The sequence below is a fragment of the Eucyclogobius newberryi genome, unplaced genomic scaffold (assembly GCF_026437365.1).
Source record: "Eucyclogobius newberryi isolate DKJ021-1_F unplaced genomic scaffold, fEucNew1.0.hap1 SCAF_15, whole genome shotgun sequence".
NCBI classification, from domain to species: domain Eukaryota; kingdom Metazoa; phylum Chordata; class Actinopteri; order Gobiiformes; family Gobiidae; genus Eucyclogobius; species Eucyclogobius newberryi.
In genome coordinates, this window is record NW_027315779.1 from 14,789,469 (window position 1) to 14,815,989 (window position 26,521).

A 26,521-nucleotide genomic window follows, 5' to 3' on the forward strand; every position below is an offset into this window, starting at 1 on the left:
TATTTTGCTCTAAAATACTAATAGTTCCAAACAAAGGACCAATGAGGCGCCACTTGACACGATCAAGTCCAATTATATCCTTGACTTTTTAATTTACATTTTTTTTTTAAAATAATTACGTGTTTTTTTTCTGTTGAATTTACTGATAAAAAACAACCATGTGTTTCTCATCATTATGTTTTTGCCAGGTGTGTGACATAACTTCATAACTCCCGGTAGAGCAAGGCAATATCGACAAAAATTAATATAAACTAAAATTGTTTTTATTATTATTCCATATTATAGCAATCCATCAAAAATGTGCTGTACTCTGCGTGACTTTGTTGTGGTTCAACTATTTCACAAAACATGAATGTCAAATGTCAAATGAACCACTAGTACAGAAATCTCTATCTAGAAGCCTTTCTCAACCTTTATTTGGTGAATAGGTAAATTGGTGAATTTGAATAGTCACAATGTAAAATAGAAATAATTGTTTGAATTGTTAGTAGTTGGCTACAAAAATAATCATTAGGGACAGCCGTACTCGATATTCAAATTTTTACAATATGTGTACCGCTAATAACCAGATTTCTGTATCATTTTGTGATAGGTTGAACAGGAAAAACCTCTTGTTCTTCTGTTGGTAATAGATGTAACGTTGTATTGGATCACAGTGTTGGTCTCAATGCTTCAGTTTGTTGACACACATACTTTTTCACTGTCTATAAAACTGAACAAGCTCAGAGCACTAATCCCTGCTCGTGACACTGCGTGTGACACATCATTTATAATGGACCCTGGACACTATCAGATCTGTATCATCTCGCAGAAGGAGCCAAATGTATTTTGAAACTTTGCCATGCAGGTGGGAGTGTGTTTGGAGATGTGACACGCTTAAAAGCAAACTAATATACGGCATCTTTCCATGGTCTTCAAACATGATGAAGAGATAAAGGGAAAACTTATGACTAACTGGAGAACTCATATGCAAAACATAGATGGAAAATCAGGTCCTCATAAAAAATATACCATAATTGGCTCGAGCCTTCCAGAATGGAATGGATCGAGACATTGTTCTTGCCATGGTTTCTTATTATTATTATAGTTTTGCATGGTAAAATTTTGCCACAACTCGGGCATTTTTGACCCCCTGAACATTGATGAATGTCACACATGGGACATAGACGCGATCGGCTCGGCCTGAACTCCAATAAAATGGAGGTTGCGAGAACGCCCGTCGCAACAGTGCCGACTAGTTCAAAAAAGAAAAAACATGAAACGCTTAATCTTTGGCCTAGGCACATGAGACTTGGGACAGTGATAGAGCTACCTTTGACCTCTGACCTTTGACGAGTAAAACGCACCTGGCAGCATCGCTCTATGATAAACAGGAAGTCAGCCACGTCAAATCAAAGTGGCACCGCCACGCTTGACTTTTTTTTTTCAAAATCGTACTTGTCCTAGGTTTTTTTGTCCGATCGAGCTCAAAACAACACTTTTTGCATCTAAAGACATTGAAATTTAATAGATATCCAAAAGAATGTTGATATTCTTTACGGTCTCGGCGTAACACGCCCTCAAAAAAGGCTTAATTTTCAGTGTTTTCAAGGACAAGTCACGCCTATTGGAAATTATCTGTGTTTTTATGGTCTGATTGGAAATAAAGACCCATTTAACAAATTTACTCCATAGCGCCCCCTACCCATTGTGTGAAAAACTCAACATTGTCTGATTTGTTTGAAACTTATGGTTTATATTCTCCTCGAGACGCCATGAAAAAAGTGCATTGCAGATATTGTGTACTTTCACAATTGGCTAGCAGAGGCGCAATGAATGCCTTCACTTCCTCTTCCTCTTTTATTTTGATGGGACATTTCCTCTCGTGCCGCATTAGAATTATTATTCTTTAGACTTTATTCTTTAGACTTAATTCTTTTGACTTTATTCTTTAGACTTTATTCTTTAGACTTTATTCTTTAGACTTTATTCTTTCTGCCACAACTCAGGTATTTTTGACCCCCTGAACATCAATGAAAAGTCCCGGGTCGCCGAGGCTCTCTCTCTTTCTCCCTGCTCAGATCTGCGTTCAGCACAATCTTGCAATTTGTCAGGACAAACTACTATTTGAATCACAAACTACGTAATCATCAACGGTGAATTACTAAGCTTCGTTTGGTATGCCGCAAAACGCAGCAGAAAACATGGACAGGCGGGAAGGTGGTCGCGTGGGAAGGCGAGAGTCATCATCGCCGCTACAGCGGCTTTAATTTATATTGCTCCTTGTTCTATAGTGTAAGCTAATTTTGAACATGTTAGGAACATTCAAAATGAATAGTTAAGAGTTGTTACAAGTATTCGAAAAATTGTTGTTTTAATGTTTTCACCACAACCAAATTTGTACTACCGTACGTGTGTTTCATGAATTAGAAATGAGAAGCATAAAAAGACGGATGGTTCCACTGTTATCAAGCTGCATTTTCTCTTAATTTACGGTTAAGACATCGTCACAACAGAGCCACTTAAACATCGTTATTGCTCTTTAGTTACAAGGCAAGGTTTTAACTTAAATATCGCTTGAAGAGCTTAACAGTTGCCCTGCCAATTTAAAAAAAAAATTAGCACTTGAAATCAACCTTTTATTCCCCCTTTTGTTGAACGAAGAGTTGCCATAATATTTTGCTTGCTTTTTAATAATAGTCTTGTCAGATATGGTGGGAAAATTTCCTTGGCGCTCAACAATAAAATATCAAAAACACGTCTGTCATCACTGCATTTACAGAGGTGCATTCAAGTGCATTTTGTTTAACTTGAGGCCAAACAGACAACATTCACTCCATCTCATTGGTTAAGATTTAGTGTCAACACAAAAGCCTTGTGGGATCGAGCTCCTGACTCTTCACCTCCGTTTCATAGTGTCTGGTCTAAAATATAACTCTGTAAACCCAAAATAAATTTAGGAAGTAAATTTTAGAACGACACACTGCTCTTCTACTGACAGCAGTTATCCATTCATATTGATATCATGTCACTGGCCATATTGTACTTCACTCAGTATACTTTCCAATGGCATTTTAAAACATGAAAACTGCAGAAAATGGAGCAAACATGTTGAAAAGAGTGAAACCTGAAGATCCCTGACTTGGGGTGGGTGTATTGACAAAAATGTGCATCTCAATAAACAGATATATTTTCGATTGTCTCGATAACAAGATTCAGACAAAAATTTAACATTGCATCAAGATGTGCTCAAATTTGCTAATGCCACGAACCATGAATAGACCATAAAAAGGCAGAAATATCCCTTTATATTTAAATCATCTAAGTACGTAGAAAGCATGGTAAACATATAACTGTTATAAATAGTTTTAACACTGACTTAATGCCAATCCACATGTGATGTTATGAAGCCCGGAGACAGAATAAAAAACAGCTCCGACCTGCGGCGCCGTCTAAACTTGTTCTGAATCTTCCCCGCGAACATTAATAAGGTGTCAAAGTAAGCAATCTGTCATGGTGCAAGGGCCTGGCAGATGGAGTAAAACACACTTAAAGGGTGTTGCTCACAGGCAGCGGTCTTTGCATTTACTATACACAGTTGGAGGCTGCCAGGGGATCTTTAAACACTTTTAACACAGAAAACTGAAACCATCAGAGAGGCACACCAGGGTATCATGAATTTGGCTTTGTTTATGATCTGCTGATACTGTAATGGAGAAATGTTATAGAATTGTATGTAATAGAATGTAAAAGTGTTTGCCCTCTCAACCTAATAACTGGTTGGGTCACCCTTAGCTGCAACAACTGCAATCAAGCATTTGCGATAACTTGTAACAGCGTCGTGGAGGAATTAGGTCTGCTCATCAGGATTGTTATAATTCAGCCACATTGGAGGGTTTTTGAGCATGATCTGCCTTTTTAAGGTCAGGCCACAGTATCTCATTAGGATTCAGGCCAGGACTTTGACTAAAGTTTTCATTTTTTCATTCAGTGGTTGACTTGCTGATGTTTTGGATCATTTTCCTGCTGCAGAACCCAAGTTAGCTTCTGCTTGAGGTTTCGAACAGATGGCTAGACAATCGCCTTCAGGTTTTTTTCATAGACAGCAGAATTCATGGTTCCATCAAGTCTTCATGATCCTGAAGCAGCAAAATAGACCCAGACCATCACACTACCACTACCACAAAAGTTAAACTTTTGTCTGGTCAGTCCAAAGAGTGTGTTTTCTGGTTAAATTGAGACGAGCCTTAATGTTTTTTTTTGATCAGCAGTGACTTTTGTCAGGCCATTTTTGCCCAGTGTCTTTCTTATGATGGAGTCATGAACACTGACCTAAATTGAGGCAACTAAGGCTTCTTTAGATGTTGTTGTAGGCTAGGGGTTACCTTTTGTGACCTCTTGAATGAGTCGTTGCTGTGCTCTTGGGGTAATTTTGGTCAGTCAGCCACTCCTGGGAAGGTTCACCACTGTTCCATGTTTTCTCCATTTGTGGATAATGGCTCTCACTGGGGTTTGCCGGAGTCCCAAAGCTTTAGAAATGGCTTTATAACCTTTTCTAGACTGATAGATCTCAAATACTTTCCCTCTCATTTGTTCCTGAATCACTTTGGATCTCAGCATGAGGTCTAGCCTTTGAGGATCTTTTGGTCTTCTTCACGTTGTCAGGCAGATCCTGTTTAAGTGATTTCTTGATTGATGACAAGTTATCAGGCTGGGTGTGGCAAGAGAAATTGAACTCATGCGTGACAAACCACACTTAAGTTGTGTTTTGTCAGGGGCGGCAAACACTTTTTCCACACAGGGCCATTTAGGTGTGGATTTTGTTTTCCCTTAATAATAAACAGTTTCAGACAGTGACAAACAGTGAAAAGCATGCAAAATTGACTGTGATTTTAACAGTAAAGCAACTTCCTCCCACAGTAATATTACATCTATTTAAAGTTGTGTGAATCATTATTTTTCAGTAATATTGAACCGTGCCTCACATATTATCTATTCAGTTATCGTTCGTTATAATTAGGCAATGATTGAACCTGAATCATCCTTTTATTTGCACACACAAATGTAAAATCACAAAGAGGAACTAATTCTCATAGAGATTGGAGATGATTAGAGGAGTAATGACTCACAGAGATATTATTAGATTTTTCACTTATTAAAAAACACATCTAAAAAGTCTTGAAATGCTTTATGCACATTTGTCACAACTCGTTTCGTGGAGTGAAGAGAGAGGTAAATTAGAGCTGCAAGAAAGCAATATAATGTTTAATGAATGTTTTAGCTTGTCTGCTATTGTACAGTAGCAGAATGCAGTGTATTTTTGTTGTTGTTTATGAGCAAAGACAGGTGTATATACCCATTTAAAAATATAATAACTGCAAAACATAAACGCACTGCTCCCATGAACCCAAGATGCAATTAGTTTTAGATCAGGGGAAAATGTTCTTATTATTGCAAGTTGATACATTTATTATAGCATTTCATCTAACTGTCCATGACCCTCTACAATTCTTACAAAAAATATATAACATTGTCTACACTTAGCTAAAACCTTTCGTTCTGAACAGTATCATGAAATCTCACGGTACAATTCTCGTGGGACATTGTTTCTGCATTTTGACTATGGCGTATTACTGTATGACAGTGTTTCAGTACTGCCTTGTTTTTTGGCAACAGGTGCACTTTAATTATTACTTTGACAGATCTTTGCTCTATTTTTCACATCTGTCTCTGGCCTGGATCCTAAGAAACGCTTTTCCCAAAAGAAAAGATGCACAGATGTCGACGACTCACGCTCCTTCATCCGCAAAGAAATGTTTATCCTCAACTGATTGGATCGTCCCAGCAAAGATCTGTCTGGAATAATGTATTATGTATTACATTTCTTACTCTAGATTTCTATATATTTGGCCATAGTGAAGAAGCTATTTATTTTATTTTTACTTAGGATAGAATTGAATCGTCTTTATGGCTTTCCATCTACAGTGCATATCACGCAAAGTATGAGTAAATCACGAGACAATGTAAAAAGCAACTATGTATTAACAATTTAAATGTTGATACTTAGGAACATTTTGAGCCGACTGTGGTTGTTTTACAAATGTATCGAGGAAATGAACTATTCTGTTCATTGAATGAATAGAAGATTGTTATTGTAAACTTCTGTATTAAATAGTATATTACCCTAGTTTGATTTACAGGGACAGACGAAAAGTACAATGGTAATTGGAATATATGCAGGACCAGCAGTTATTGATGGAACAATTCTCACCTTTTGTCATTAGTCTTTACCCATCTAATATATAGTGTATTCATGTTCTACTCTGCCTTAATAATCATACTGTTAATGACAATTTTAACAGTGTTCATGTAACATGTCAGTGATGTCATATGGCACAAATACATTTGCAAGGAGTTTGGCCAAACTGAGGAAGTGTGTTTATTGTAAACACATTTTCATTGCTCCATTTAGCTGCTCAGTGCACAACGCCCTGTGCTGCACCTATAGGTGAGTTACGCATTATGTCCTGCTCAATGACAGGATCTTGACTGGGTGCCATCTGTGTGCCTCTACTCACTATGTGCAGCTGAAGAAAGTCTCCCAGCCCGTGGGTGCTCTCCACTCGCACCAAGATGGCGTCCTTCTGTTGCGTGCTGAAGCCCACGGCCAGGCGGTCCGCTCTGGTGCTAGGGCGCTCGTTCGGGGCCCAGGTGTAAGTGATGAGAGCCCCTCCTTTACCGAATATATACGTGGTCCCAGCTGGGGATAAGGAGAGGGAGAGTGTGAGGAGAGCAGAAAAAGCAACCGAGTCAAAACAACATTAACAGAACCTGTGTCTAAATGTGTTGGTGCTCATTATTAGCTCATTATTATCATTATTATACTCAGGGGTATTGTTTGTCTTTTACGTGTTCATGCCATTTGACAAAACAACTCAAAATAATTTCTAACTAGGCTTTGAGTTTATACATGTGCAATAAAACCATGCAAGGTATTAGAAAAATGAAAAATTCTTACTGGCACCAAAAGATGCAGTACAAACTAGTCCTTCTCCAAGCAACTCTTAACTCAAGCCTATGACTAGTGTCTTCTATGAATTGAGTTGGTGATTTTTTTTTGTGTGGATTGATGGCAATTGAATGCAGTTGTAGCATTTTCCAGCTCCTCACTTTTAATCTCTCACTCATTACCTTGGCTCTTATTTTGTACACTGAGGGATTAATTTCTGTGCTGGTGAAAAATGGGCCTGTATCAGTGTTATTTTATCATTTACATCTTTAGGATCCACATGAAATCCTGACTTGTAAATGAAACACCTCTTGATGATTTGCGCACTATTGAAAGTTGCAACATGTCAGAATTTACCTTCAAAATCTAACACCTGCAAGGATTAACACAAATGTAACAAATATATGAGAGAAGAGAGAGTATTAATGCAGACTTTGGTTCACCTTCAGGAGTGAAGCAATTATAGGTAATTATACATCAGCAGGAATGACCCACACACAAAAAAACAATGTCTGGGATATGTTTACCAAAAGCCCAAATGTTTCAAACCACCTTTTTAATTCTTCAGAGTGAGGCAGAGAGAAACCGTGAAAGAAAAACAATTCTTAAAACAATAGTAGGCAATAGCAGGAAATGTTAGTCATCTGCATCGCAATTAACAGCATGTTGTATGTTTTCGTAGCATTAAAACACCGGGTGGTATTGACTTTGGGTGCTTCCTCTCTGCAGTGTCTCTTACAGTCTCTGTGCTTATGCATACAGGCATGTCCTGCTGCTTGAGCAAATCTTAATTAATGAATAGTGAGCTTCATTGCGTTTCTAAATGTTGTGTCTGACCATATTCTATTCATTACCTTTATGCGGCAAACTCCCTACATGCACCATAAAAGAAAGAAACCAATTAAAATGACACAAATAAATTGAATTGCTGCAATTTTATCAGACTGCTAGTATTGACAAAGATAATTATATTCCCCTATAAGCATTGTGTTTGTGTTGTGTTTCAGTGTGGACGAATGAGGTGAGATTTTAATGAGCCATCATGAGCTTTACATGTGATGCTACAGTGGCCACAGATTTACAGCAGATGACATTTTAAGTGGAAAACTGTTTTGTATGTGTATCTATATAAACAGATTATACACCTGCTAATGAGTGTGTTATTGGGCAAATGTTGTTGTTGTTGTTGCTGTTGTTGTTGTGAGCTTTAAATAGAAAAAGCCTAAACACAGTGTAAAAACTAAAATCAAAGCATGTGAAACAATCATATTTAATAACCTCATTGGCCATTGGGGGAAAGCTATCTCTGCTGTATTTAATGCATGAGATGAACTAATCATTACAGTGCTGGGGCTCTATTGGTAGACAGGAGAAAAACTTTCACGATTTGCACTTTCACATTAATTAACATAACATTTAATTTGACGTTGCTGATTTCAAAGCAGTCAACACTGGCCCTCTGCTTTTCTCTTCTCCCTGTGGTACATAAACACACGTGAAGAAAGAGCGCGCCACTTCAAAAAGGTTGGTCCCTGTCACTACAGTGGGCTCAGTGAGTCTTTCTTGCATTTCTAGTGCGTGCACCCATAATCACGTCCCTCGGGTGCAGGCTTTTCATTGTGCACTGCCCTGCAGTTTACACTCGGGTTGTGAGCCTGAGCTACGGAAGCCCAGAGGAATGTGCTAAGGGGAGACCAGGGAAATAAAATGGATTTTCTTGAAGACCAGTTGAGATCGACATTAAATACAATTTTTCTTGGCCCCAGTGGTTTCCAATATTAGTCTGAAATGTTGTACAAAGGGTAGATGAATTTGCCCTAACCACTGTAGCTGCATTGTGATGTCTTGTAGCTAGTCACCTGATCTTCACAGTCATTCCTCTGGGCTTTTCTCTGATGGGAAATCATCTTCTAATGCATGTAGAGAAGGCCTTTTCACTGGATTAATAATATATGAAGTAATGTTATAATGCATTTCATTATATTAGGCTTCATATTCTGTTAATTATACAAAGACGACAAGTCTTTTCCTTTTTAAGAAGTTACTTGTGAATCATTCTTATACGTATAGCTTATATTTTGGATGAAAACATCAAGTTCCAGTAATAAAAAAAACAAACATTTCTATAAATACCCCCCTTTCTCCTGTACAATGGAGCGTAGATGGAAGAGCGAGCTATAGCTCTGCTGTGGTCTTTATCTTGAATAAAACATGTCCGCCTGGCACACCTGCACTCGCACATAGAGACGTGTTAGAGCCTGCATAAGTCATAGCACTCTTCATTATTCCTTCCCCTCTCTGTCAACTTCTATCACCGCTCATCTGCTGCATCAAATGAAGCGCATTGTAAATCAGTCCAGTTCGGATTAGTGCTATAAAGCTCTCCTTTAAAAGCAGTTATCTCTCCACAGCTCTATCGCTTCCTCTTTTCTGCCGAGTGTCTCATGGGAGCGCTCGTCTCTTATGGCCCGGTGATACATCTGTGCCGGAGTCAACATGGCTCCCTGGGAGATTGGCATAGGAGTGGGGACAGTAAACTACACGCTTGTTAGTGGGGAAGCCTCGTAATTAAATGCACAGTATATTGAAGAGGCGTTTTATCACCATCACAAGTGCCATCTACGAGTGTTACAAGCACAATACCAAGCAGTAGATATGGATTGAGCCAATGCCTTCATTGCCTATCCATGGGTCACCACAGCACATCATATGCTAAATCTATAATAGAACATTAGACTAACACTCAAGCCAATTACCAATTTTTATGTTGTATTATAGCGATTCAACATAAACCGGAAACAAGCAACAAGAGCTGCAATACATTTTCTGCCAAATATTTCTTATCTACAAGTAACATTATTCAGACACCCTTGTTGAGGCAACTCCTTTAATTATTTCAGGCAGGCTGGTATAAATTTCAGTGGTTGTTTCATTTATTTTTTGTTTGTTTGGTGGACACTGCATGCGCCTGAACATACATGACGTCATTTACTGCATTTACTCTCACAAACACACTCACTTTTCTACATCAATGTACTTCAACACTGAAGTCTCATGCATGGACACAATGACAGTTTGCACTACTGTCCCGCTCCACTGCAACACCTTGTATTCCCAGAGCTCTCCCATCCTAGTACTACTCAGGTCCAACCCTGTTTAGCTTCTGAGATCTGACGAGATTGGGCATTCGGGTTATTCTTTTTACATGCATACATTCAATGCTTTATTTACTGCATTATTTCCTGCATCTTTTTCTATAAGAATATGGAACTTGACTGTCATCTCCCTCCAGCTCTTTGTTCAACAACTGCACCAATATGGATTATCTATCTGTGCCAAAAAGCCGGCTACCCACTCGCGACATGCAGTCCTGTTCATTTGTGGCCCACTGAATACACAAGATAGAATGTGGCACAGTGGCTCATAGGACCTGCAAAACACAACCGGAGACTCTGCTGCTAATTTGCATAATGCACAACAGTTTTGAGTCCAGCAGCGATGGCCTGTGTTCAACGGATGTCACTGAGGTGTATAGCGAGGCTCAAGTGAGATGGTGACGAAGTACATGCTCCCTGAGTAATATCACAGGATGAAACAATTTTAACTAAGAGCGTAGACTCAATCGTGATTCACGTTGTTGGCAATAGAGAGACTTGGAGGCAATAGACAATCATACGCCAACAGCCAAGGTTTAAATGAATATGAAATTAGCAATCATTCCTTCAAAGTAATGCTTTTTAGTCATTGATTCTGTTAAATCCTATTAAGAGTTTGTTTGGTAGCTGGAACCTTGGACAACTTTGTGCATTATATCAAATGCTCAGCTACCTATATAGATATAGCTGTGAAATATTGTTAAAGCTTCATTCACAGCAGGGTACCGGTAATCTTGTGTCAAAATTGAACTGGCCGGGGGTATCAAACCCACAACCGCCTTGTTGAGGCTTGAGGACACTAAGCCACGGTTCTGTTCGGTAATTGGACCTGTGACTGTGAGTAGAGTAAAAGTATCAGTACTTGTTCTTGAGTACAGAAGCCAATAACTTCCTTTCTGGCATGATCTACAGCTTACAATTTGCAGTGAAGGCCATTGCTGAACATAAAAAAGACGTTTAGTGAAAAACAAAACTGATCGATTACACAGATAAACACATGCATTTTTTAAGCAGACGTAGTTTTGTGAAAATGCTGAGTTATGGCTGAACATAAACTGAATTTCCTGTTTGACTTAAACCATTGTACTGCATTCTCTCTCACTGACATCAAATGCATCTCAGGGAAATGATTCAAATGAAAAGTGCCGCCCAGTGCTTCGACAAGACGGATATGCGGCTGTCGAGTTAAAATATGTTTCTTAAGCTCCAAACTGGCATCATCTCCTTAGAGCGGTAAATACGGGTATAAGACATCACATCAATCACGTCAATGTGAATCAATTAAAATCCGCAGTGAGGAGCTAGATTGCATTTGGGAGACTGTATACGGCAGGCGAGCAGTTGACATGTTACAGCGTTAGAGTATTTTTTTGGCGCATTTTTCTATTGCGACGATGGATCCACTGTGTCAGCTCTAAAATTGCGCGCCCGCAGCCCAGTGTGCTTCGGACGACCCCCTTTCTTTCAACACCGTTAAGCCTTTTCCTCTCTTTTTGGCATTTCAATGTTTGAGTCATGGCACAAGTGTTCAAGTCAAAGGCAAGGCTGAGAAAAAAAGACCTCCATTCTCCCTCGCACAAGTGACAGAGACGTTGGTCGTTATTGGAACAGAATAGTTTTGACAAAGGAAGAGTGCTCTGGGCATGGTGTGCCATGCTCTCCAACTCTACAGCATTACGCATATAGAGGGAAACGAAAAAAAACTATATGTAAAGTACAGTACACTTAGGCTCTTTCCAACCAGTCACAAAACCTTCTCACAGCGGCAAAGAATCTACTCAAACAAATGAATCGTTTAATTAGTGAGTAAAGTATTGAATTCAAAATAACCGTGAACGTGATTCACAGTGAAGAAGAATCTCCTTATTATCTGAGCCGTCCTGATGGTTTCAAAAAAGGGTAATATAATAATAGAGGGCGCTTGAAGGTAATAACCACAGGGGCTAAGTAGGATCACAATGTTACCACTGTGTTATCAATTAACTAGAACAGTGCTGGTGCGCCACCCTAAGGTACAAAAATGATCCATGTCCCCCCACAGCCATGAGATATTGTAAAAGTATTATAACTGCATTTGTTTTATTTTTTTAACAATATAAACACTTAAATTAACCAGAAATAGGAGTCTAATGTTTTAATTCTAGTACTAGTGTCATCATCAATAAAATATCTCATTGGTTTGGTCTCTCTCCTTATCTCATCTCCTCTTGTCTCTCCTCTCCCCCTGTCTCACCTCTCCTCCTCTCATCTCCCTCTGTCCCTCCTCTCCTCATCCCCCTGTCTCACCTCTCCTCCTCTCACCCCCCCTGTCTCACCTCTCTTCCTCTCATCCCCCCTGTCTCTCCTCATCTCATCTCCCTCTGTGTGGAAAGCGGATAATTAATTGGCGCTTCACTGAGGTGAATGACTTCACGGATGCTTCATGGAGAAGATGCACTCGCGTTACTTCAGGTCACTGTGGATCACTTCTATCGCTGAGGGTCCACACCACACACAGACTGCTCTCCGCAGTTAATTGTACCGATGCGCTCATGTTTCACATTTACCACGAAAAGCGCATGGGAACAAAGCAGAAAGGAAGCGATATGAATGCACATGCAACATATTCAGATATGACAGGCTTTATATTGCCTAATGGGCAGTCAGTTTGTGGATTTAGTTAGACTCAGAAAGGGAGGCGATGTGCCAAGGGGTACGGAACAGAAGCATGGCGTGGCAGAGGGGCGCATGCGGATACAAGTGCAGACAGTGGTCAAAGCTGTGGCTCATCCTTTAAAACCAAGGCAAGCATGTGTGAGATCAGGGCACAGAGAGACAGATGCTCCAGTCCTACGCTGGTCTCTGTATGTAGCCATTTGGGTGCCCTAAGCAGAAATGCTCATGATACCCCAATACCCCAACCCACTTCAAACGTGTCATAAATGCGTAGGGGTTTGACTGTAATACAACCTTAAAGTGACTATTTCTGAAGTTTTAATTGTATAAATAGTACATAAATCACAATCCTATGTGGGGTCTGGGGGCCCAAAACGAAAATACTTTCAAGAAAAATCTGATAATTTTCTGTATTCTGGTGAATAAGTAATATTATTCAGTCACCAGGTAACCCTGCCCCTGTGCCAGCGTCACCTGAAGCTCTTTCTCCTGCTGTTGTGCAGGACAGATCGAGGCTCTAGAAAACCCTACAGGCAGCAAACGATTGACGATTTGACAGAAGTTGAACCACTTTGGCTCACGCCATAATGCCCACTTGATGCATGGCGTGTTTTGTTTCATTTCAACTATGGCTTGAGTAGCTACCAGTGATCATCGCAAACATTTGAGTCCTGGAGTAGCCCTGGGCCTACTGTAGGCTCCCTGTTTAATTGTAAAAGGAAAAGTGCAGCTGCTGCACAAGCAGCCAGTTTAATCCCAACTGCCTGGTCTGGCTAGTGACCCTCACTTGATGCCCTGCGCACTGTGCATGATGTGCATATGTGCATATTGGGAGGGCACTGGTAGAGATTAACTCCCTGTTGGCACTGGCTGTTTGTCTATTACTGAAATCATGTCTCATGTAATGTGCGCACATTTCCCCTATGGCACAGCTCTGCGCCCTACCAAACAGCCTGTCCCACACTTTGAGAAGCTCTGAAATAGACGATTCCTTGTATGAATCAGGCCATTTCCTATTGATGATCAACACCTTGGCCAGGGTGTGGGTTCTGTGAGTTTGCTTTTGTAGGTTGAGTTTGATAGCTCAAGTTGACAAGTTGACTTGACGCTCAAGTACAAACATAAATTAGTCGAACTTGTGTAACAGACTTGATAAATTGTACCATGATATCACAATGATAATGATATTGCTAGGTCAATTTTTTCAGTATTATTCAAGGTCAAAGGCATAACATTTTGACTCCTTACCATTAATTACCACTGTATGGCGGATAGGTTTGGATAGGCACAATCAAGTGGGTGATTGTACTAATTTATTCAATACACCCAACATACACTTTGGTAATCACGGTTTTTAAGTCAGATGAGCTTCTAAGGGGAAACTGTTTATGACCACAGAGTGGGTGAAGGAACCACACCTAATTACACAAAGTGTAACGTACCAATCATCAAATGTCTACTAGTTAATTTTTTCTTTCTTTTTCTTAAGGGTTTTTTGGCCCATAGGCTTCATTAGACAGGACAGCATAGCGTGAAATGGGGATGAAGCTGGGGAAGAACCTTGCACCAAACTGTCGAGTCGGTGAGGTTTGCTCACATGGAGCCAACTAGTTCTAAACTTGAGCCAGAAATGTATGGTCTCTCCTTTCCTAAACTACACTCAATGCATAACATGTTATTAAATTATTCTAAAAGAATAAAAACACCTTTTTGCTGTTCCCATACTGTATTTAATTAGCGGTTCATTCTTACTTAACAAGTGACAATTATTCTGCAGATAACAAAGCATAAAAAGTGCTTAATGTATTCTATTCAGCTTCAACAGTTTTTCGTAGAACTTTCCATCTCGGGACACACAAATCAAAATGCCAAGTGACTCACAACCTTACTTCAACCTGCACAGTTAAGTGTTTTTATGTTTGATTTTTGGTTCTTGATCCTGACTTGTACTGGGACACCTTTTAAGGAGATACTGAAGAATGGTTGAGAAAACAAGCTGAAATTTGTAAATACATATGTCAGATAAACAAATTTTACTCAGAATTTCTCAGCTCTCATTTTTCCATCAGCGGACAGTGAAGGACAACGGTTTTAATTACATGTTTATCTCAGTTCAACATTCAGACCGCAACCACAGCAGAACAAAAGCTGATGCGTATTCCAAAAGACGTCCAGCTCAAAATTTACAGGCAACAAATTTGTGTTTTTCACATCAAAGTCTATTCAGGAATCCTGTTTTTATTCAGAAAGGATTGAAGCCCCGGAAACAATGATGCCTTTTTCATTTACGGTCTAAACCCAATGAGAGCGCAAAATAATTCATACATATGAAATAGAAAAGTAGAGGCCACTGTTATAGTTCTTGACAATACACAGTCTTGCAATGATGAAAATATAGAAATACGTTCAGGTAATTCAGGGATAACATCTTTATTTATATAATATCAAGAAAACTATGTTAAATACATTTCCTTTTACTACTGATGGTTGGAAAAGGCATGTTTGGCCCTATCTGAGAGTGCTCACATAAAGCAAGTTATTATATCTTATGTTATTTTGCTTTTATTGTATCTTTAAATGTAAGATTTAAAAGTCTGCCTTGTGCAACTTTGATTCCCGTAAATATGTGAGATAAAATGGCAATAACAGACAAGTCATTGTGTTGCTTGAAAAGGGTTAATTTGGTCCTCAAAAATACTTTGGAAGGAGGATAATAAACACAAACGTTGGATTAAGGAGGCCACTGAGGTCCAGAAACGCGCCCACAAGACAGTACACAAGGGAGCAGCTTTCAAGAACCTGGGGCGCTGACCTGGAGAAGTCAGAATACCAGGTACCTACGTAGGTAGGAGAATGTAAATCCTTCGGCCAACCAGGTCCCAATATCATTCCGTGACCTCCTTATATATATATATATATGTATATATATATATATATATATATATATATATATATATATATATATATATATATATACATATATGATATATTATCAGTATTGAGGATTTCCTCATCAACATGTTTAATTTTTTAAAATCAAAGCAGTTTTTTTTACATTGTGCCATAAATCAAAATGTGACACATTAGTAAGTAAACCTTTCTTTGCTGCAATGACTGTCTGTTGCTTGTCCCTACAACTTGTTTGGTTGTGTTAGTGTGTGTGCTTGCTCTGCTATCATCCATTAGGGTAATGCAATATGTGACCTGGAGAAAATAGAGCGCTGGCTGATAGACCTCACGATGGCCCTGTCCGTTTGCTTTTTCTGGCACTGGGGAAAATAAATTCATAAATAAACACTGCATTGGACGATAGCGAGCCACTGAACAAGACTGCAGCATTGATCTTCGGATAAAGTTTCCTCGGTTAAAGCAAGAGTGGGAGTAGAAATATCGAATTGTCCCGGAAGATATGGCCAGTGAGAGCACCATTTCCTACAATATGTCTCAAGGAGCTTTGGGTTGAACTAACAGTGCAGTCCATTTTTGAATACATGTGTGAGAGATCAAGAAGGGAACGAACAGGAAGTGGGGTCATCGCCAGTGCCGGGTCTAAGGGACGCTGGGTTACGTGGTGGTCAGGCTCTCATGCTGCAGCAGTGTAAAATAGAGATTTGTTTGAATGAGTGGTGCATAAATCATGTCTTGTAAATGAAGTGGGAGAAGTGGAGGAGCAGCAGTAGCAGTACACCCACCAACAGAAGAGGACAGTTTGAGAAATCACGACACAACAGGGTTACAATGCCAACTGTGAGAGAGTACTCAAAGTTTCCAATGAAGGAGGTATTAGATGATATTACACAGAAAGAAGTATAGAAGTAAACTATTTGTAACATCTCTGTATCAGCTACTACTATTACTGTTCAACTACTTCTAACGGTTATTGCTGCTACCGCACTGTTACTATAACTATATAATACTATATAATACTGCAAGAATACTACAGAATTTGTAATATTTCTCTACAGCAAATACCATTATCAATGATACCACCAAAACTTGAACATTATTAGTTCCAACCACAGAGCGTTTCAACTGAATCAAAAACATGGCTTATGCTAAACTGTATATGCTAAAGCAGGGAATATGGGGATGGGGACAAGGTTTGACACCCTTTAAATGCAGAGGTAAAGATTCCTATTTTTTGTGCTACCAAACTATTGTTTCAATCAAATTATTGTTGGACGGTTCTTCATCTGCCTGGAAGAACTGGTTTTCCTCCTGAGTGGGTCCAGCTCCACTGTCTATCTCCCAACCGCCTTCCCGTCTGAGGGAGTCGGATCTCTCCTTCACTGTGGAACTCCTCCAGGTTTATGCCTTATCCCAAAGAAGTTTAATCGTTTTTTCCTGGCTGAGAAGGAGGGACTAAGGACAGGGATGCTGGGACATTTGTCTAAGGACACGGGATGCTGGGACATTGCCAAGTCCCTGTGAACATTGTTTAATCTCTTTTTCACTGTCGCCCCTCGAGGCAACCACTGTTGTGATTTTGGGCGTTACAAAAATAAGTGGAATCGAATTGAATTGAAGGTCTATGTCCTGAAAATGAAATCAAACATTAGAAATAAAGCAACTTTATGGAAAAATATTGAGATTAGTGTTGTGCCGGTAATTTCTGTACAGGCCTGACTGGCAGATGACAGACAATTGGGTAATTTGGGGGAGGTGGAGAACCCAAAGCTGTGCTTACAACATGGAAGGAGCTGATCAAAACACACAAACTAAACAAAGATGTTAACATTTTAAACTGGTTGGCTTACGATCAAAATTTCACACTTAACAGCACAGACTCAAGATTCAAAATCTGGACAACAAAAGGTATTTTACCAGATTGTAAAAGAGCTTTGATGAGTTGAACGAATCCTTTGATTTGGAGAAGCAGGACTTTTATAGATAACAAAGGAGTAATTATTACCAAGAAATTAAAAATAATGATGACCATCGCAGCCTTTTGACTGAAACATTTATTAAAGCTTATAAATCTGAACTTTAATTAATATCTAAATTTGGGCGGCCGCAAATGGGAAAGAGAGGGGCACTTTGTTCTGGTTGATGAAGAATGGGAAAGTATAATGTACATCTCACTGGAGAACCACAAAATCACATGTTTGGAGAGAATTCTGTTGGAAAAGTGTGTCCCGTTTCTAACACGTGTCAAAGTGCCCATTACTCACAGGGAAATACAGACTGTTGGAGAGGATGTGGCAGCAGGAGGCAAACCACCATCAGGTATTTTGGGATTATGTAAATATTGTTATTGGACTGAAATGAATAATGCACTGCAGACAGTTTTTGACATTGCCATCCCATTTAATTTTAGAACTATGTTTTTGGGCCTCAGAATTCCTGCCATGGACATAATCAACGGATACCTTTGGCTTATACTTTTGGTGGCAGGAAAAAAGGCCAGCACAGAGAAAATGGATGACACGGACCACACCAATGATTAAGGACAGGACTGACATTGTGGCAGATATTAAACAAAATGGCATTCGCACTAAATTTGGAAATGGACAAATTCACTAGACTTTGGACTAAATGCTGTTATTTTAAATGTTTTTAAGTGTAGTTTTAAGTGACTTTATTTTTACTATTTTTTCATTATACTCCCTGGTCGTTCTGTCTTGTTCTGTTTTATGTTCTGCATATTTGCAAAAACAAAAAAGAGGGAAAATATCTTAAATAAAATAATGGAATATAATCCTTATGGTCGCATTGTTTATGTGGTGGTTAAATCCTAATTAGGCTGCTATGGCTTGAGTAAAATATTTTTTCTGTGTCTTATTTCCATTCTCATACAACAATTTGAATTAATTACTACTTGAAATACTATTTGAATTAAGTAAATAAATCTATTTGTGATTTTTTACTTTACATCAATAGTTAATAGTTTCATACTCTCCCGATGTAAAGTTCATCTGATCTCCCGGGAGATGTTTCACAATTTTATCAAATAACCATAGCAACCCAGATATGACATTTCCTCTTGAGTTCATTGAGTTAATTGAACAGAGATAAAAATGTCTTGACATAAACACCCACATGCCACTGACCGAGTGTGAAGTGCTTTTAATATGGAATTTTCCAACTAAAGCAACTATACTATATCAATCACTATAATTTCTTGTGACTTGGTTTGGTATGAATGATCAGAATAGCTTGTATGTACATATTGTTTCAATAGAAACAGAAAATACAAGAAATTTGTATAATTGTGATTAAGGAGTAAATGCTTCCTCTATTTGGCCACAAAGTACCAATATCTCACACATAGTGTTGTAATAGCTTTTAAATGAATCTACATTCCCACAAATTATACGGTTGTGTTTCGATGCGTTTCTCTCTGTGTGCAGCCTAACGACATACATTTTTATGGCTCATTTAAAATGTAATAGCCTGGTCACAGACTCCAATGCCAACTTCCTCTATTACAACTTTGAAAATTCATTTCATTTTTGTATTTTGCAGCTCCAGCAACATTTCCATTCAACTGTTAAATGACTTTTGAGGAAAAGTCAGTCTCTAAATGGAAAAATGCAAATTGCAAGACTGTTTAGCAGAAAATAAATATAAATATTTATATATATATATATAACTAAAATGGATGCCTATCTGTGTCAGAGCAATGTAATGTAATGTGATAATGAGTTAAACATGCAATCATAGTGTTGTTAATTGTTTCATTGTTTCCCCACACGGAAAACGTGTTGGATACAGGTGCAAACTTTGAAAAATGTTCAACTCAACTTGCTCTTAGGGAGAGTTGGGTTCTAGTTTCACTGTATTATTTTATAAATGTTACACTACATTTGCTAAAAGCAAGATTATGCTTGCGGATATCGGTGGTTCCGTACGTTTTTTTTCTCATGAAAAGTGTCTTCTTGCTATTGGCAGACTTAAGTATTGTCATAGTTTTACTCAACTGAATCAAACAAATGTGAGAAAAGGCCTGATGAACCCCATCCCTCTCACATCACATCATTCAACTCTTGTGGTGGGATTTGCATATTGAAAGCTTCCAGATGCAACTATTTACCCAGGCTTGGGACAGGGCACTCTCCGTATCGCCAATGCCGTGTGTATATTTCAATACAACTACAGGCGCGTATCAAACACAGTTACCTGTACCACAGCATGTACGCACTGATAGTGTGTGTGTTTAGGATGGTGGCCGTGTGCATTGCATCCGGGAAGGCGGCCTATAAATAGCCATAGCTCTGGGCTCATAGACGTCTTTGGATAGCCTTGACGCTCAAACGCAAATCCAAGAGAGTAATGGATGTGTCCAAAAAATCATACTTTCCTATTCATCAGCATGGCACTTGAGATGTTTTCAAAAGAACATGGGAGATTTTGTAAAGCGTTACATAACTGCCAGTGCTGGTGATAAATTGCCAATTAGCATTAAGATGTGTGTAACAGGGGGTGGTTTATTGTGGACATGACTTGAATAGCACTGAAGCAAACACTCAAACATTAGCTACAGGAGCATATCTACAATAAAGGTAATTGAAAATGTATCAGTGTGCTCTTTGAAGTGGTTTTACTGTGGGCTTGTTTGATCGCAGCCTGTGCCGCTCCTGCAAAAAACAGACCTGAAATGATATAGCCTATAATAACACAGATGTAATTCATCACTTTTTTGGCCCCATTACAAAAAGTGCAAACTATGAAAGTATTAGGCCTAAGAAAGCGAGTCTGAAATTTCAAAGCGGAATGTGTTAAGGGGTAACGACTTTAGTGTCAGCGTTTTGAGAGAGAACCAATTAAACTGTCATAACTATAATCTTGTGTAAAGAAGACATCAATCCATTTCACAATTTAATTGATATTAGATTAAGAAAAAGCATTGGAGGCCATGTAAATCTCTCATGAAGCATTCCTCACACAGCTTGTTTCTTACAATCTCAGACAACAAAGATAAAAAAGATTTGCCCTGATGATTCACCGTGCCATTGATGTGTGCTTTCTCTGTATCCCGGAGAGCAGCGCGGGGGACAGGCCAAGCTACAGTGATACTGATGGGCCGATAAAGCCGTGTAATGATGCACAAAGCTAGTGTAAGGGATTCATTATGTATTTGGATTTCACTAGACAGACACTTCTCCCAGCAGACCTTCACATCACAGTTCTCCCATGACACGAAAACATGCAGTCAAACCCATTCATTATTTCTATTGAGCCAAAATAGCAGTCATGGAGTTGGCATGTATAGGAGCAGCGCAACGACAAAGGCCTTACCATGTCCCCCCCTGGTGAGGAAGGGCATCCTGTTTATGGCGATGGGAACCGTGCCATGCTTGTTGTGAAAGTGGTGTACATGGTGGGTGGTGCTGAGGCTGGACGACACACGTGCTGTCCCGGTTTGAATGGGGAACACTGTGAGCAGGGCGAACCACAGGAAGAGTCTAGAGCAGTACATGAGGCCCATGCCAAGGCTCAAGCCCGGCTGGCCCAATACAGGGGCAAAGGGTGCCGGCGCCATGGCGATATCAAATCCACATGCGTCCCAATCTGATGGTTTTGAGTGCTGTTTTTCTATCAATTAACATGACAGTAGTGATCGGTCTCATTCCTTAGCAAATCCTTAGTTTGGTTAGGCAAATATATCCCCAAGCATGTAAAAATATGATTGATTTGGGGAGCAACTGAAACTGCAGCTTAAGTTCTTCGACTCATCATTTTGGATAGCCTTGCCTTTGAAAGTACAATGAGTTTATTCCAAACAAAAAAGCATCCAAATAAAGAGGGGCTGCTAATCCAGGTGGAGATTCAAGCAGGCTTCACCATATCTAGCAAAGAGAAGAGGCAGGACGTAGCTTCCTCATGTGACAAGAATTCTGAGCCTCCATCGCCCACAGGTACTGCTGGGGGTGAGCTGCGCTGGCCCGGTGAAGACAGTGGCCCTCTGTGTGAGCACCGCAGCCGGGGGACCTCCACGGGAACACGCCACATCTCATTAGGCAAAAAAAGACTTGAACGGGCTGATAAAAATAATCATAGATGTAGTGATGTTGGCCAAGGCAGAAACCAATGCTTTTGTTCCCCCTTTAGCTGGAGAAGAGGAGAGAGAGAGCCAGCCGAGATAGGGAGGGGGAGAAGAGACTGCTGCAGCGCGCTAAAGAAAGAGAAAATCCACAAAATAAATAATGAATTCCCGAACAGCTTCCCTTTTCGCTCTCAGCAGAAGAAAAAAAAAAGAAAAGCCCTGAGTACCCAGAGCTCTGGCGCAGATGTAGCGGTGTGTGTCTATTTCAAAAAGCGCCGTGCGATGCTCTCCTCTCTCACGCTCCACCTGCTCAGTCTCATGCAGTAAAGACTAGTGCTGCATTCCCCCTCACCGCCGTCACCAACATCACCGCTGCCGAGGCTCCTACTGTTACCGCTTGTTTCCTCTCCTCCTCTTCGTGTTACCTTGTCTGGGTGCTATTCGTGTCGACAGCCCGGGTCTCGACAAAAAGAAGGACAGTAAGCAGCTGACTTTTTACAGCCCTCACATCCCAGCGATACCAACGCCGCCTCGGACTGCTGCAGCGAAAATTATGCTAATTAAAAGCACCGACGCCTCTTTAATAGATCCGGCAGCCCCCGTGGAAAAACAACCCCGGATTGGAGAGTCGCGGTCTAATGAAAGCGAGGGAAAAGCAGTTTGAAGGCATACTGTATTGAGAGGCTGTGATCCGAGTACGTGTGTGTGTCGGTGCGTGTATGTGCGAGCGAGCGGAGGAGAGAGGGGAGGGCGAGCGGAGGAGAAAAGAGAGAGAGGAAGGGAGGCAGGAAGAAGAGACAGAGGATGAGAAAACAGGCACGGCGCTAACATACAAGGAAAACGGTGAAGGCAGAAGAAAAGGACTGGGAGTGAATAAATACAAACTAAAAAAAATCAGTGGCAGGGAACACAGAGGATTTATGGTGCAGAGGAGGAGCCAGAGTGTGGTGAGCTGTCAGAGAGCAGAGCAGAGGAGCTCATATCGATGTACAGAGATGCAACGGGATACAGCTGCAATACACTGTCCAAATGATGCACTCAGATCACACACTCTCGAGTGCAGGAGGCAAAAAGGGGCACTGGAGTATTGGACATCGTTCTGACTTGGAGGAGGACGCCAAGTGTGGCTCCAGATCTGATTTTACATAAGCCTGTTATGATTTTGTCCATCCCAAGCCTGGATAAATAGAACGCGTGTTTCAAAAAATTGAATAACAATAGTGTATAAAATGCCAAGAAATAAGATTAGGAAGCTCTGCTGGGAGATCAGTGGATTGATTTTTGTGCTGCATTCAAAGGCTAGATAAATAATGAGAATTGCATCAGGGAGTAATACGTGTTAAAAAGTTAACAATGCAAATAATAGCATGCTCTGAGAAAAAGCAAGCAGTGTTTCTTGTTAAACCTTTTTACCAACTGCAATTTAACACTTTGTCTCTTTTTAGTATGACTGTAAGACTGTAGTTTTGTATAAAATGTGGTTTGTTTAATATATCTCTTTGATTGCCATACCCTTTCTGTTATATATGACGGGTGTATAACTGTTACTATGGGCTCCACTCTGAACACAGTTGAAAATTCTATTCATTGTGCTCCATGATCAGCTCCTTGTTGTCCAGCTCTGAAGGCTTCAGTTTCCTGCCGGTTCTTCCTCCATCTGCACACAAGTCACTCCTCTATTAAAGTGCTCACTAGCTCTCTTCTCTCATGCTGCTTAACCATGCAGAACTTATTCCCACCGTGACTTATCCCAGTTCAGACGTTTTCTGACACTTTCTGAACTGCTGTGGATTTTTTTTAGGGGTGAGGAAAACGTGATTGCAAAATGAATTGCTATGTATTGACGCTGGGGAGAATTACACATTATTAGAAATGGGTAGTGAGGCGTGATAGAAGATAGAGAAAGAATGATGGGAGGAGAGTGTGGCGGTATCGGCTAAATCACGGTCGATAGAGATATCAGATGGGATTGCCTGAGCAGCTGAAAGGACACGCGTGGAAACAGGAGGACAGGGCGGGCCATGCAGCCGCTCCTCTTGCGCTGACAAGGAGTCGACGCAGGCCATTACTCAGGCAGGTCGGGGAGGAGGGAGGGGGGCTTTGAACACAAAGCACAGAGGAAGGGCAGCGCGCAACACTCGCTGAGCATAGATATTCATCTGCAGCTAACGGGCCTGCAGCTAAATGAGAAGCCACTGTAGAAGTGATGGAAACATCGGGAGTTTATTCAATGCAGTGAAAATATATAGCACATTCCACCTGATACTTTGAAAATCTATGAAAGAAAGTTTCAGGTGATGAAAGCAAAATCAAAATCATTTTAAAGGTTCATGAAACCTTTTCTGGTGGAGTGTTGGCAACTTGCTTGTCTCCATGGCTACAATCAGAAAATAACCTAGTACACCTTTAACCCAGGTTACAACAAAAGATCACAAATGTTTATATTGCATTATCAACTTATCACAATTAAAGTGATCATTTATTTTATGCAATAATCAGAATGTATTATTTAGGTTATTTCTAAAGCAGATTTTCTTATTTTTTTAATCCCTCTAAAGTCTAAACCAACCACACACCTTTCTATTCTGATCTCACAGCATGAAACAAACCAATCTGCTACCTTGTCCTTTCCTTAAAATGAAATGGCACTGAATTGGAAATGTTATTTCCTAAAAGCAATTTTCTGTGCATTGGTAAAAATCACATCTATTTTTACAAAAAAAAAAAAAAACACAGCACTAAAATGAAACGTTATTCAACAGAAAGTATGGAGAGTCTTTTCCACCTACACCATCCACAGAATATTGTAAGCTAGTTAGTTTCACCATGCTATACAACAAAAAGGTTTAAATAAATGTAAGAATAATACATATCATTTGAACCTGAGATAACTAATCAGTTTACGAGCGCCTGCATGAACTTAGGTGATGAAACATTCAAACCCGTAACAGGGAGTGTCACCTGTGCACCGTGTATGTTAAAAATAATAAGTCAAATGAATCTCTCTCTGTCTCAGTTACAGTAAGGAAGAGCATCAGAAGTGGATGATTTATCGCCAGCGCCTCTCTCTCAGTGTCAGCCTCTACAGTGCACGAGCGTCTACCGAGGCAGTGATCATATCTTGGCACCGGGCTGTCGAGAATGAAAGGCCTGCATTAATCAATTTACGAGCTGGAGGCCTGCTCTACATGATGAACGAAAGCCATGTGACGTGGACAACAACGGGACTGTAAGGAGCTATGCATGTAACCTTGTGTCGTCCTTGGTTACCTAATAAGACCATCCCACGCATCTCTTCCACCTTTAAACACAAATGTGTCTATGAATACAGTGACCAGTGGCCTTAGTTTTCAAAGCTTTCTGATTTTATATTGTATTTAGTTTGGTTTTAGCTGGTTAAATCACATATAGTTTGGGGGAAACATTTGGTAGCTGTGGTAATGTGGGTCAATAAACAAAAGATATTATCTTAAACTAAGTAACTGTTCTGGTGGACCGTGTATATATACACCTGCTTGTCGCCATAGAAATTACATAGAAATGACATGACATTGCTTTGTCTGAAATGTTCCACAGTATGAAATTAAAATTACTGCTCACTGAAGCTACAGAGCTTAAAGTGTATATGATAGTAAGACGGGTTAGACAAGGTTCACTAAAACATAGCATGATTATTAAGGTTTAACAATGTCATTTCCCTTTTTCCCCTCTTTGTGTTTGTTCATACAAAACAATAAAGCATATACAAATGATCAAAATTAATTGTGACATAAATTGCAAACAGTACATGTGACAAGTTGTCACTATATTTGAATTACAGAAAACTGTCAAGTTTAACTGTTAAATTACTATAAAAGTTGAATCTAAGTCTAATAAATTAGCTTGAGGGATATATATATATATATATATATATATATATATATATATATATATATATATATATATATATATATATATATATATATTATTATTATTAATACGTTTAAAATAAATGTATTTTGATTTTGGCCATATTGAGTGTTTCAATTACAGTGTTCTATTTTTCATTTATTTTTAAACTTTAACTTATCAAACTCTCTAAACTCTTGAGTTCTACAGCACTGTTTGGGATGTAGCTCATTTCTTAATACTTGTCTAATAAAGTTGTTGTTGCATTGTCCAAAAATGTAATATCACCAATAAATGACTTCTTGGTTGGACATGAGCATCAGATGAGACATAATACGTGGAAGTAATTAGATTTGTAAGAAGTTATGATTTGACAAATATATGACAAAAATTTGACACCTTTATTTTGTTGAATGATTGCTGTGTCCGTTTTTGTGCAAATTGTCTCTGCTTTTCGGATGTAATGTTGTTTATTGGGGAAATCACAGAGGGATTCTGTTTCGGAACTCAGCTCTACTTTCTGTAATTTTCAACTTATATTTCTTCTATTTTTCTTTTGAAACTGCAACGTAACTAATGTGAAACCATAATACATATTTATCACAGGTTCTTTCCCACTGAACAATGTCTTGCTGTGTGTTTTAGGGCTTTGTGATTAAAAAAGCATCTACTCCAGAATTTGATCTGCCTTTAGTTTGTTCATTAATTCTATGAACATTTTAAATCTTTCTTATGGCCATGGTCTTTTGCACAGAACTGTACATGTGATAAAGAGCCATTTCTGTTGCGCTGATCCAATAAAACATGGATTTGCATTTTCATATGTTCCTAGAGGCGATTTCCGCGCTC

General features: G+C 39.5%; 1 protein-coding gene across 12 annotated transcripts in view; it reads right to left on the minus strand.

Annotated features, from left to right (window-relative positions):
- LOC140360796 (neurexin-2-like) overlaps positions 1 to 26,521 on the minus strand; it is a 161,355-nt gene that overhangs the window by 11,197 nt on the left and 123,637 nt on the right. For 9 of the 12 annotated variants that reach the window (XM_072446179.1, XM_072446185.1, XM_072446181.1 and 6 more), the window contains one exon: positions 6,558 to 6,739. In XM_072446179.1, the coding sequence (XP_072302280.1) occupies positions 6,558 to 6,739 (182 nt within the window). Of the gene's footprint in view, positions 1 to 6,557; positions 6,740 to 21,036; positions 22,653 to 26,521 lie in introns of those variants that run through there. The other 3 variants (XM_072446188.1, XM_072446187.1, XM_072446186.1) reach the window with 3 other exon arrangements.